Here is a 14,100-nt window from a genome sequence, read left to right as displayed (position 1 = left end):
TTCCTCATTTGTAGCTTATGAAAATTAAACAACAATGTATTTGCAAACTAGTGAAAATTTTATGATTTTATATAGTGTAACGCATCTCAAAAGAGTCACCACTGAAGATTTTAGAGTATGTTGATGAAATGCTTTATTTGGTGTCAAAATAAGAATGAACATTTATAGGAAATACATGTATACCTACAGTAATTTTGGAGACATTTGTTTCAATTTAAGTTACTTTATTACCAGAACATTTTTAACAATCTTTCAAGTGATGTACATAGAATTACAATATCTTTGTTCTCAACACCTGCTTCTTCTTGCCATGTATTTATTGACCATTAAAACAAGATGCTTTATAGAATGTTCCAGATGATTTTAAGATGTATGTGAAGGATAGCATTTTACTTTTTCATTCTAGCAGGAAGAATTATCAACTGACTAGACACCAGAAGGTCTGACAGTTTTCTGGTTAGTTTCACACTTGGGATATAAGAAAAATGCTAATGACGATCCTGTGGACAGCTGAGACTTATGCACACACACACACACACACACACACACACACACACACACAGAGACACACACACACACAAGGGGTTACAGAGTGTTTCCCCCATAGAGTAGAAACTACCATCAGCAACCTTCTTCCAAATAATAAGTCCTTAAAGATTTATAAAAGCCAGGTCTCTATATAATGTTCATTCTTATATTATCATCAAGTAAAAGGTGCCAGATGTGTTGCTGCTTCAAGCTTTAGCAAGTTGTAAGTGCTCAGTTTATATTTAAAGATTTTGACATTTTCCTGAACACTAATGGAAGCTCATTGCCATCTGTCCAACTGAAGAAACAACACAGTCAAGAATATAAAGCATTATGTTCTAACTTGTAGGTTTGTTCTCTCTATATATTTCAAATCATATCTAATAGACAAGAGCACTATTTAAATTTTATTCATTTACATTAATATATTTATATGTTTATTTATATATTAAGGTTTTTGAATATGTTATTTACATATTGAACAAATGTATTAATTTTATTGTTACACATTTTGCTGAATATTGTAAGTACAACTGTGCATTTAATATTATATTCATGGATTCCTTTAAATATATTTAAACACCACAAGTTTAAGGACAAGACAATATATATCAATTTATATATAATATACATGATTTATTACCAATTTAATAAAATAACACAACTTATTTTTTCAGAAACATTTGTATATATTTATTGAAAAATGAACTAGAATTTTGGCCAATTGTTCTCAAAACATTTTTTACATATTTTTATAATTTTTATAAAAAAAACAGAACTTAAAAACAATTTAATATGCATTTTTTAAGAATTTCAGTCTAAGAATTATTTTCTATTTCCTTCCCTTTGTTTTTACATCCTAGTGAATGTTCATAGTTCTGACTTTATTTTTTACTTTTTAAAAACAGAATTATTTTATTTATGTATGCATGTAAGTGAATCACATGTGTATGTGAGCACAGAGGTTGGAAGAGTGTGATAACCCAAGGTTCTGAAGTTGATTTTAGGAGCACTCAGAGTCTTTGTCAACAGCTGCTCACTTCTTCCCCATGATTTAATTTGTAGTTTTGTCTCATTTACTTTCTTTTATTGATACTGATTATAGGACTTAAAAGTTTATTTAGTCACAGTGTTAAATTCTATAATACCATAAATGTTATGTAATATTTTTCTTCATATTTTTAAATTTTCAAGTATTAAGTAGTAAATATGTATTGTTTTTATGTCTATAAACCTAAATTGACATAATTTTGAATATATATAAAATATTTCATGTATAATATAGTTATTTTTTTAAGTTTAAAACATGAATAGTATATTAATCACACACACATACTTTATAAAATAGTTTTGATAAATACATGTCAACTTGCTCATATATTTTGAGGTTATATGTCTAATTGCTTGAACAGCTCTGTCCCTGCTTATGAAGGTAATAACTTGTTGATACTCATTAGCTCTTTAAATAAGATTTTCTGGATTTCTTTTTTAACTATAGTGAAAAACATTCAATGGTTCTATCTACTCTCACTGTGTTCTTCTTCATCAATGAACATGCATTCTGATTTTTGTTCTGGAATAATAAAGCAGCTATGAAGGAATTCTATATTCTTTTTAAAAGTTAATTAATTAATTTTTATACTCCAGATTTTATTCCGCTCATAGTACATCACTCAAGGGTTTCACATCCCATACCTCCCAACTCCTCCCTTCTACACAAGGATGTCCCCACCCTGCCCACCCTACCAGACCTCTAAACTTCCTGGGGCCTCCAGTCTCTTGAGTATTAGGTGCTTCTTCTCTAACTGATCCCAGACCCAGGAGTCCTCTGCTATATTTGTGTTGGAGGCCTCATCTCAGCTGGTGTATGCTGCCTGTTTGGTGATCCAGTGTCTAAGAGAACTCACGGGTCCAGGTTAATTGAGATCACTGCTCCCCCTACAGGGTTGCTCTCCTCCTTAGCTTCCTCCAGCTTTTCTTTAATTGAACCAGAGGGGTCAACAACTTCTGTTCTTTGGTTGGATACACGTATCTGCAAATGACCCTTTCATCTAACTGCCTCTTGGGTCTTTCAGGGGACAGTCATGATATGTCCTTATTTCTGAGTTTTCCATAGCCCCAGTAATAGTGTCAGGCCTCAGGGCCTCTGCTTGAGCTGGATCATCCTTTGGACTTGTTGCTGGACCTTCTTTTCCTCAGGCTATTCTCCATTTCAATCCTTGCATTTCTTTCAGAAAGGAAAAATTATGGGTCAGAGATTTGGCTGTGAGATTGCAACCCCATCCGTCACTTGGTGCCCTGTCTTTCTGCTGGAGATGGGTTCAATAAGTTCTCTCCCTCCATGTAGGGCCTTTCATCTATGATTACCCTCTTTGAGTCCTAAGAATCTGTCACTTTCCAGGCCTTTGGTACATTCTATAGGGTCTTCCCAACCTCCCTCTCCCAAGGTCGCCTGTTTTTGTGCTGGTCCTCAAGGCTTCCATCCTTTTCTCCCACCCCACACCAGATCATGTTCCTCTGTCACCGCAACCCCATCCCCTTTCCCTCCCATGTCCTTCACTCCCTCTCACTTTGTGGTTGCTTTCTTCTCCCTCTCAAGTAGAACTGTGGCATCCTTACTTGGGCCCTTCATCCTGTTAACCTTTTTGAGTTCTGTGAACTCTGTCTTGGGTATTCTGTACTCATTCTTTTAAACAGGTTTATTTGTAATGATACATCAGCCTGGTTAGATGACGGTTTCAAATCAAAATGAATGTTTTTTTAGAAGTAAATTTTTTGAGGACAGAATACTACAGTTATTAGTGTTGTGAATCAGCCCTTTATTTCTGTCAAGAGGACCAGGTCAAGTAGAGAAAAGCCCCAAGTTTAATGTATAGGCACTTAGGTTCCAGTGCACTAGGTTCTAGTTTCTAGTTATAATTATGACATCACAGAGGTTCTCCATATATTGAGGGATGATGATAAATTTCTGTATTCATCATTTTCTACTTTGAGCTTAGTGGATAATGCCATACATCGAACTTAAGCATACTGTCACCACACATGCTTTTCTCTGCTTGTATTGAGGTAATCACCAATCAAATCATCTTTTCACATACAATATGAAAGTTCAGACATAATCAAACTTTCCACTTCATTCTCCCCCTCCCCCTTCTCCCTCCCCCCTTCTCTCCTTTTCTCTCTCTCTCTCTCTTTCTGTGTGTGTTTGTGAATAGGTCTTTGGTATTAACTGGTAGTATTATACAAGGTGATGTCTTTGGTTTTCATTTGGGGATATGGATTTAAGAAAAATATACAGATGTTCAAAAGAGGGACTGTAACATTCTATGGACTGGGGTAGTTGGATTTATATATTTAGGAATGTATGTTTATGTGCCTACATACATAACAACAATAAGTTGAAAACAGGCCATGGATTTGATAGAGAACAAGCTGGGTATATAGGAGGATTGAAAGAGAGGAAAGGGAGGGGGAATGATTATAGTACATTATAATCTCAGAAAATTTTAAAAAATTAAAAAAAAATTGATGTTTAAAATGCATCTTTTTTGTCCATAGGATATAGAGAAATTGGATTCATTATTCTTCCTAAGGCCACTGATAGAGAACATAGACTGTGATTAAGGTACATTTCTACATTTTAAGAGTCTAGGCTTGTGCTGATCACTTCAATGTTGCTGCATCAATATATATCAATGTAGAAGTGTATGGAAGGCGTACCTATATCTGGACTAGTAAAGGAAATTATTTTACTGATGTCTCAAATTCCTCACCTACTGCCATAAATAAATGATGTATTAAACAGATTGTAAAATACTGTGCTTAATGATGTAAACACACTCCCCAGATAAAACAGATGAATTTACATTCATTTGTAAAATTCAATACAGGAGTTTATTTGAGTAAAAACATCCATTTTATGAAAAATTATATTTTTATACATAGTAAAAATACAAAATGGTAAAAGAGAGTGTGGAAAACAAAATACTTCTGTAAGCTTGAAATATGAAATTTCTGATCTGTGATATCTCATGCAAATATTTTCCCAATCTCATTGTGGTCACATTTCAATGACCACAGAAACAATACCTTTAATCCTCAGTATTTACTCTTGCTTTTTTTTTCATTAAAATATATTTTCATTTTCTTTAAAAAATATTTAGAACTGTCTCTATTACAGAAAATTCTACTGTAGTTGTTAAATGTAGTGTATTATTTTATTGGATCACTTCACTTTTTTTTACACACCTGAATATTTCATTAAATTTCTTGATCATGAATTTTTGATCAGTCCTTCTTTGGATATGTTGCATGATACAGACTGAATGATGCTTCCTCTTATTCTTTAAATCTCAATGGATTTAGGATCCATAAATGCTATCACATAAGGAAAAACAGAACTTTGACATGTGAATCAGAGCAATACTATGAGACAAAGATCACATTGGATTATGAAAGGAGGATTTATACATAATTCTGTTGCCCTTTCACTCTGAGAAAGGAAGGAAGCACAGTGATCAAGGCTGGGAACATTTTATTCATTTCCTAGAAGAAAGAGTCAGGTTCTGCAAACATAATCATCTGAGGCTCAAAACAGGGCACTGGATGACAAAAATTCTTCCTCTCTTAGGGCCTTTAATAGGAGTATAGCCTTGTAGTTATGTAGATTCCACTTAGAAAATCAAATAGTGCCATGCTTCCCTTTTCCACAGGGTAGGTAAAGGAATATTTGTTACTTTAAGCCACTGATTTTTCAGTGAATTCCTGTAGAACCTGAAATAAAATAGGAAATTAATACCATTTATAATATAACACTTAACATTTGTTTCTATTCCCTGTCATACTCTTAATTCTGCTAGTTATTATATTTTCTTATATCGATAGATATATTTTTCTAGAAAGATATCATCTCTTTGAAGACAATATGTTGATGATTTACATGCTCCATCTTTTCATAAAGGAGGTGATATATGGTTATGGTCAACTGTGTGCTTAAGCTGGCAATTAAGCATCTGGTGTGTGATGATTATAGGTCTTGATAGCAGTCTGGGTTTGTCTTTGATGGGTAGGTGCCTTGCTCCGTGATTTCTGTTTTCTTTTTGGTCTTCTAGTTGGTGTAACCGGTAGTTGAGCATAGGGTCGACTACCTGATTTGTGGGCAGGAACTGATTCTGGTTATTAGTGTGGCCTCTTATCAGCAGGGGTCAACTCTAAGTTGAAGGCTAGCGTAATCCTAGAAACCCGGTAAGGAGTGTCTGCTCATCAACACTGGGATAGGGTGATAAGAAAGGAAGTGGGACTTGTGATAGCATATGGAACCTATTTTGTCAACTCTCAGGCATAGGTGGATGGGAGTTGTCTACCCAAGGACAGCAAGATATTCAGGGAGCTCCATGTTAGTTCCTTACCTAGTTTTCTCTCAGGCAAAGCCTATTGCTGCGCAAGGGCTCTATGGTGTTCTGGCAGGCATGGCCTGTGGTTGGGATTTTAGGGAGTTACTCGTTTTTGCCTGAGGTCACCCAAAATGTGATGAGGCCCATGGGAAGGCTATACCTGCCAGAAAACTATCTCCTACCTCTGGTGGGGCTCCTTGCTGGACCAGAACCAGAGACATGAGTTTGAACTATGCCTTTTTTGATTAATTCATTGTTTGTTTTTGTTTGTTTTTTTTTTTGTTTGTTTGTTTTATTTTTGTTTCTGTTTTTGTTTTTGGCTTGGGGATTTTTTTTTTTTATTAAGTTGAGTATTTCTTATTTACATTTCGAATGTTATTCCCTTTTCCGGTTTCCGGGCAAACATCCCCCAAGCCTCTCCCCCTCCCCCTTTATATGTGTGTTCCCCTCCCCATCCTCCCCCCATTACTGCCCTCTCCCCAACAATTACATTCACTCGGGGTTCAGTCTTGGCAGGACCAAGGGCTTCCCCTTCCACTGGTGCTCTTACTGGGCCATTCATTGCTACCTATGAGGTTGGAGCCCAGGGTCAGTCCATGTATAGTCTTTGGGTAGTGGCTTAGTCCCTGGAAGCTCTGGTTGGTTGGCATTGTTGTTCATATGGGGTCTTGAACCCCTTCAAGCTCTTTCAATCCTTTCTCTGATTCCTTCAACGGGGGTCCCGTTCTCAGTTCAGTGGTTTGCTGCTGGCATTCGCCTATGTATTTGCTGTATTCTTGCTGTGTCTCTCAGGAGAGATCTACATCTGGTTCCTATTGGCCTGCACTTCTTTGCTTCATCCATCTTGTCTAATTGGGTGGCTGTATATGTATGGGCCACATGTGGGACAGGTCCTGAATGGGTGTTCCTTCTGCCTCTGTTTTAATCTTGGCTTGGGGATTTTATAGGAGTACTAGCATGACTCTGACTCTTGTCTGCCCATGGGATGTTTTTCTTCCTGCTGGATTATCATAGTTCAGCTTTGATATGAGGGCATATGCATAATCTCATTGCCTTTTATTGTGTCCTGTTTGGTTTATGTCATTGGGAGGCCTGAACTTATCTGAAGGAAAATGCAGGAGCTGTGTATACAGGGTAGAGAGAAGGTTTAGTGTGTACATGGTATGGTGGGAGGTTAAGAAGTCTGTGATGAGGTACATTTGTGACTGAATAATAAAGGGGAATATTAAATCAAAAATTAATATCCTTAGGAAACTAATGAAAGGGAAGAAAGAAGGAAGGGAGGAAGAAAGGAAGGAAAAAAATTACTGGCTCATAGTATTAAGGAAATCATATTATCAGCTCTTTGAGTAAGGAGGAATAATTTATTTCTCTGAGATTTACACTAACTATTCTTGTGTTGAAAATAAATAATTTTTAAAATATGTACGAAGTTCTACCTTATCTTTTTGTAAGGAAAATATATTGATAATTGAAGGTTTTAGGGTTTCACCAATTTATTTCCTCCTCAAAATATATGTTCTAGATTGTATTATTATAGTTAATTCTGAAAAACAACACTAACAATGTGCAAAAAGAAAATTGACCAAAAATAAGAAGGCAGAAATTCTCATATGACACTTACTCTAATAAATAAATTTTAAAAGAAAAAAAAAACACATGAAAACATCCATCTGTATTTTTCCAGACCCTTTATAGGTCCTGTCAATATGCTGGAATTACTCACAGGAGTCACACGATCCAGGCAAAGGGTGAGAATATATTTGAGGTGAGGTTTCTGGAAAGGGGAATGTGACATGGTATTGAAGCCAGTGTGTTTAGATTAATCAAATGAGAAATATGTAATATTTATCCACAGAATTTTGGAAGTTCCCTTGTCACAAGACTGCATCAAGTTTATATTCCATTTAGGCAAAGGCTGACATATAGGAGAATAAGACTGTTGGGTATGTCTCTCTAAATTCTAATCTCAATTCTACCATTTCAGTGCTTTGTGATAAAACAAAGGTTATCTTATCATTTTCTATTCTGAGATAATTGATGATGGGACAAAATACGTAAGTTACAGCCATTTGAGTCTCATTATATAGATTTAGTAGCACACATATGGGCTACTGTCGAGATTTCTTTTTTCGCTTCATCTAACACAGAACAACCACTCATAATAAGGCTACCAGATTCTGAAGAAAAGCCTTTTATTTCATTATTGATTAAGTCTCATGATCCTATCTTGTAACAAGAACTGTAGACTATTGACAGCATGGAAGTTTGGAATTCTACAGGTGTGAAAGAATTCATACTGATTGGCTTAACAGAAAATCCTAATTGGCAGGTTCCTCTCTTTTTGCTTTTTTGCATAATTTATTTTATCATTCTTGTGGGTAATTGTGGGATGATCTTCCTGATCTGGTTGAATGTCCAACTTCATACCCCAATGTACTTCTTTCTTAGTAACCTCTCCTTCTGTGATATCTGCTATTCCACTATCATTGCTCCTAAAATGATCATCAATTTCCTATCAGAACACAAGTCTACTAGGCTGTTTGCTTGTATTCTGCAGAGTTTCTTTTTTGCAGTATATGCAACCACAGAAGTAGTCCTCCTGTCTATGATGGCTTATGATCGCTATGTGGCAATTGCAAACCCCTTAATGTATACAGTTATTATGACACAGAGCATCTGCACTCAAATGATTCTTGCAAGTTACTTGACTGGCCTCATAAATTCCTTGATTCATACAATAGGTTTACTCAAACTAAATTTCTGTGGTCCCAACATTGTGAATCACTTCTTCTGTGATGTTCCTCCTCTTTTGAAGCTTGCATGCTCTGATTCACACATCAATGAGATACTGCTCTTAGTCTTCTCTGGTATAATTGCTATTTCTACTTTGATCATCGTCATAGTATCCTATATCCACATTATCATTGCCATCCTGAGAATCCGCTCCGCTATGGGGAGAGGCAAAGCCTTCTCAACTTGTGCCTCACACCTGACAGCTGTGGCATTATTTTATGGATCTTTGACATTTAGCTACATCCAGCCAAGTTCTCAGTACTCCATGGAACAGGAAAAAGTCTCTGCTGTGTTTTACACATTGGTCATCCCCATGTTGAACCCTCTGATTTACAGCCTGAGAAATAAGGATGTGAAGGAAGCAGCCCAGAAGTTGATGTTGGGGAAGAGAAATGCCTGTTGAATCCATCATTTCTTTAGGTGAAAACTTGGTGTGAATCTTCAAACTGGCATTGTTAAAATGTATTAGTTTCTTAAGAGAGTAAAATGGAATTTAACCAAAATGTAGTTTACTAATATTTATTTATTAAATATTATATTATCTCAGAGAAATCTTAAAATTTTCAAATGGCATAACTTTCTTGTATCCTTTACTTTCATCTATATAAAGTTTCAGTAAAAGTTGAAACAATTATATTCCAGTTTGCATATAATTGTAATAGTATGGTAACAGGCTGCATAAAAATTAAGCTCATTACATAAATTTTTAAATAAACTAATTTTAGGAAATATTTGCATTGTGTAGAATGATGTTCATATAATTTAACTATCAGATAGAACTAAAATTGTTAGATAAATAAAGAAGGAAGAGATGTTCTTCAGTTTGGCAGTCATTTGTTCCCTTTAAGTAAAGATATCATCCATTTCTGACAATGCCTAGGTAAGTAAGATCCTGAGACATACCCCAGGGACCAAGAGTAAAACCAAATACTGCAGTCCTGATAAAATAAGGTAACAATGAAAAATACTCCTCACAACACCATATGTAGTCTTAAGTGAGTGCCTTGATCACCCATTCACAAAGAGGCTTCTCACTAAATCAGTTGGGAAAAACTTTAGAGACCCAAACCAAGATAATACTTTGGGTGTGAGAGATCTTGGAATCCTTACCATTATGTGGGATGTCTTGGTCAAATTTGACTTCTCAGCGCTTGGAGAACACTGGGGAAGACAAGGCAGAAGGATTACAAGAGCCAGAGATGATAGAAGACATTAAATACACAAAGCGTTCTAAACAAACATGATCAAAGATCACGGGAACACATGGGGGCTGAGAAAGAATGTGTAGGAGATGTACTTTTGTGTTCCAAGTTATGAATTAGACCTAATACATACATACATACACACACATACATACATACATACATACATACATACATATATAATTTACAGCATATAGTTTAGTGGTTTTGGTGTTTTCCAAGTGTGTAAATGAGAGAGTCTGTAGTTCTGTATTCTGTTAAATTCATTTCCTTCTGTTTGCTTGTCTTTCTCCAATTATAATGTATTAGATTTCGTTATCATCATAGTATACTAATTGATTATGTTGTATTAGTCACTATCCATTAGAACCTGGTTAGTTTCTTATTGAGAGACAGAAATAGTTAATTTGGTGATTTGTGCACATAAATTTAAAAAAAAACCAATGTATTTCATTATATGCTGGTCAACTATTTCTGAATATAGACCAATAAACTGATATTCCCACTTGTAGCATGTATTCCCTCCTCATACAGTTCAGTTTTTAAATTTTACCATATTATCTTAGTTTCCATCCATTCATTCTTCCATTCATTCACATTTTAAAAATATATCAAAATAAAATATAAAGTAAAAGAGAAACTATCATATTTCACCTGGACAAAATAAATGCACAGAAAAAAACAAAGCCAAGAGAAGATACAAGAGTCATAGTTTAGCTCATTTGGTCACTCAGGAATCCCATAAAAACACTAAACTGAAAGCCCTAAAATAAAGAAGAGGTTCTGGTTCACACCTGTGAAGGCCTTATACGTTTTATTTCAAACTTTGTGAATTCTTATGATTTTTGCTTATAATATTGTTGGTCTAAAGGGGTGGTTTTCTTGGTGATCCCTTTTTCTTCTGGCTCTAACAATTTTTTTTAACTTTTAAGCAAGGGGCCTTGAATAGGTCCAGTTGTCTTTATACAGTATTTCAGAACATTCAAACACAGTTTCAGATTGTCCTTACCAAGAATCTCGGTAGTACTTATTAAAAATCATTTTAAATATTCCTTATTTTTTTCTAGGCAGTGATTAACCCTTTTCCATAGCTAAGCAGTACAGTATTATAATCCAAAGAATTAAGTCATAACTCAGCACTATTGAATATTGCAAGAAAAATAATTGTATCTAGTCAGACACATCTAGCTTGTGTACAGGCCAGCAGTAGATGTGAAGTTACAAAATAAAAGACAAATGGGATCCAAACAACTTTAAACAGAAATATAACCTGTATGTTTTATCACCTACTATTTCAATATACCCACTATGTATTGTAAGTTGTCTTTTATATCATAATCTGTCCTAGTTTTATAGTAATTTTTATTGGATATTTTATGTATTTTCATTTCAAATGTTATCATCTTTCCTGGTTCCCTCTTCAGAACCTCCCTCTCCCATGCCCCCAATCCCTGCTTCTATGAGGATGTTCCCCACACACCGAACCATTCCCACATCAGTGGGCTAGCATTCCCCTACACTAGGGAATCAAACCTTCACAGGACCAAGGGGCTTCACTTCCTGTTGATGCCAGACAATGCAATATTCTGCTACATATGCAGTTGGAGCCATGAGTGCCTCCATGTGTGCCCTTTGGTTGACTATTTAGTCCTTGGCAGCTCTCGGTGGTGGTCTGGTTGGTTGAAAATGTTGTTCTTCCTATGGGGTTTCAAACCCTTCCACTCCTTTGGTACTTTCTCTAACATCAAGGGTTCCCATGCTCAATCTGATGGTGAGCTACAAGCATAATCATCTGTATCAGTACTGTTCTGGCAGAGCCTCTCAGGAGGCCCATATCAGGTTCCTGACAGTAAGCACCTCTTGGCATCAGCAATAGAGACTGGGTTTGGTGACTGCATATGGGCTGGAGTCCAAGATAGGGCAGTCTCTGTGTGGCCTTTCCTTAAGTGTCTGCTCCACTCTTTGCCCCTGTATTTCCTCCCATGAGTATTTTGTTCACCGTCCTGAGAAGGAATGATGCATGCACATTTTGGTCATCCTTCTTGTTTATCTTCATATGGTCTGTGAATTATATCTTCAGTGTTCCAAGCTTTTGGGTTAATATCCACATATCTGTGGGTGCATATCATGTGTATTCTTTTGTACTTGGGTTACCTCACTCAGGATGATATTTTCTAGTTCCATCCATTACCATAAGAATTTCATGAAGTCACTGTTTTTAAGAGCTGAGTAGTTCTCCATTGTGTAAATGAACCATATTTTCTGTATCCATCACTCTGTTGAAGGAAATCTGGGTTCTTCCCAGCTTCTGGCTATTATAAATAAGGCTGCTATAAACATAGTGGAGTATGTGTCCGTGTTATATATTGGAGCATCTTTTGGGTGTATGTGCAGAAGTGCTACAGCTGGGTCCTCAGGTAGTACTATGTCCAATTTTCTGAGGAATCCCGAGACTCATTTTCAGAGTGTTTGTACCAGCTTGCAATCACACAAGAAACAGAGGAGTGTTTTTATTTCTTCCAATCCTCACCAGCATCTGCGGTCACATGAGTATTTGTTCTTAGCCGTTCTGACTGGTCTAAGGTAGAACCTTGGGTCTATTTTGATATGCATTTCCCTCAAGACTCAGGATGTCGAATATTTCTATAGGTGCTTCTGGGTTATTTGATATTTGTCAGATATAAGCCCCCTATCAATGTAGGATGGGTTAAGATCTTTTCTGAATCTGTTGCTTGCTATTTTGTTCTACTGAGAGTGTCTGTTGACTTACAGACCCTTTTCAGTTTTATGTGGTACCATTTGTTGACGCTTTTTAAATCTTTTTAATTTTTAATTTTTTTATTTTTTTATTAACTTGAGTATTTCTTATTTACATTTCGAATGTTATTCCCTTTCCCGGTTTCTGGGCAAACATCCCCCTAATCCCTCCCCCTCCCCTTCTTTATGGGTGTTACCCTCTGTCTCGCGCTACGTCTCGCCAGCAGGAACGACGTGGCACACACAGGATCCTACTGCAGAAAAGCTTTAATGCGTCTTGAGAGGGAGAGCATAAGCTTACAATGCGGAGACGCCGAGTGAGGAATAACCGTCCCTTACATAGGAAACTATCCTCGCCTAGGACGTGTCACTCTCTGACTGGTCGCTGCCAATTATGCCAGATGACGTACCAAAACGTACGTGTCCCTTTGAGTAGGGAAGTTACCAGGCGCCTGCGTATTGCCCTTTTTACTAGGTGCGTTCTGCCGGATGCCGTTGCCATCTTGTAATGGAGTTTGTGAGGACCGCTCCTCACATATGTGAGGACAGCTCCTCGAACAGCTCCTCACATCTGTGAGGACAGCTCCTCGGACAGCTCCTCACATCTCCCCCTTTTCTGTTTTTTTAAGCAAACAGGACACCCAGATATAGGAGGGCGAAGACAGAGGTCATATCCTCATACAAAGTTGGCGAACCTGTACAAGAGAGATACCCTTAGGCTGTTGTTGGGACCCAGGGCACTCCCGACCCGTCGCACTGCCATTTTTCGAGGGAGGGAAAACTGGGGCAGAAACCCTCATGTAATATGACATGCCTTCCAGGGAGCGTATTTGGTAGAACTTCCCTGTGCGATGCTAACCTCGTCACCCCTCATGGGCTGCTCAAGCCGGACACTCTAATCATGTGCAATGAACCAAGGTTCTAGGAGTGCAAGAGCTGTCCAGCCGGCGACCTGTTGCTTGAGCATGGTCAGCCAGATATCTGCTGACGCTCCTTGTTCAAGGGCTACAAGCACCTGGGTGATCACTACTTTGTCCTTTCTTGTTTGAGATCTCAATTTGCAAAGCAACCAGAGGAGTAACACTAATCCACAGCAGAGGATCACTCCAAAAAGTCCCACTCCCACCCACTCCGTGAAATAAGAGACTGCTGAGGTGATCCAGGACGACAATCCCTCCGTCAAAGACAGGTCCAGTCGGGTAGAATTTACTTGAATGATGGTCGCTCTCAGCTCTCGAAGTGTCTGTTCAAACTCCGAGGTCCAATTCTGTAACAGATGCTGTGAAAGACTCTTAGACAGATTAGCAGCTCGGGTAAATTTGTCATATTATATGGAGGTGACACAAAGGCCTGGGAGTTTTTGCTCACAGCCAAGCTGGGCCAGTTGCCATAGGATGTCTAATTGCTCTCAGACCAGATCTATA

General features: G+C 37.2%; 1 protein-coding gene across 2 annotated transcripts; it reads left to right on the top strand.

The window, feature by feature from the left end:
• The first annotated feature begins 3,469 nt into the window (after positions 1 to 3,469).
• Positions 3,470 to 9,184, top strand: Or5aq7b (olfactory receptor family 5 subfamily AQ member 7B). Of its 2 annotated transcripts, XM_039105638.1 has the most exons (3): positions 3,470 to 3,594; positions 4,087 to 4,153; positions 7,609 to 9,184. In XM_039105638.1, exon 3 carries the CDS (start codon positions 8,182 to 8,184, stop codon positions 9,118 to 9,120), a length of 939 nt encoding a protein of 312 aa, XP_038961566.1. In that variant the 5' UTR covers positions 3,470 to 3,594; positions 4,087 to 4,153; positions 7,609 to 8,181; the 3' UTR covers positions 9,121 to 9,184. The 2 variants fall into 2 exon arrangements, with proteins under 2 accessions (XP_038961566.1, NP_001001055.1); NM_001001055.1 differs by lacking the exons at positions 3,470 to 3,594; positions 4,087 to 4,153 and having other exon boundaries at positions 8,182 to 9,120.
• Positions 9,185 to 14,100: the final 4,916 nt, after the last annotated feature.

Source organism: Rattus norvegicus, chromosome 3, assembly GCF_036323735.1.
Source record: "Rattus norvegicus strain BN/NHsdMcwi chromosome 3, GRCr8, whole genome shotgun sequence".
In the NCBI taxonomy this organism is placed as follows: Eukaryota; Metazoa; Chordata; class Mammalia; order Rodentia; family Muridae; genus Rattus; species Rattus norvegicus.
Note: the sequence above shows the minus strand (reverse complement) of the source record. Positions and strands in the feature narration are given on the sequence as shown.

Bases quoted from the DNA above. Each gene is read 5' to 3' on its own strand.
- Or5aq7b (XM_039105638.1), top strand. From the start codon at position 8,182: ATGGAAGTTTGGAATTCTACAGGTGTGAAAGAATTCATACTGATTGGC.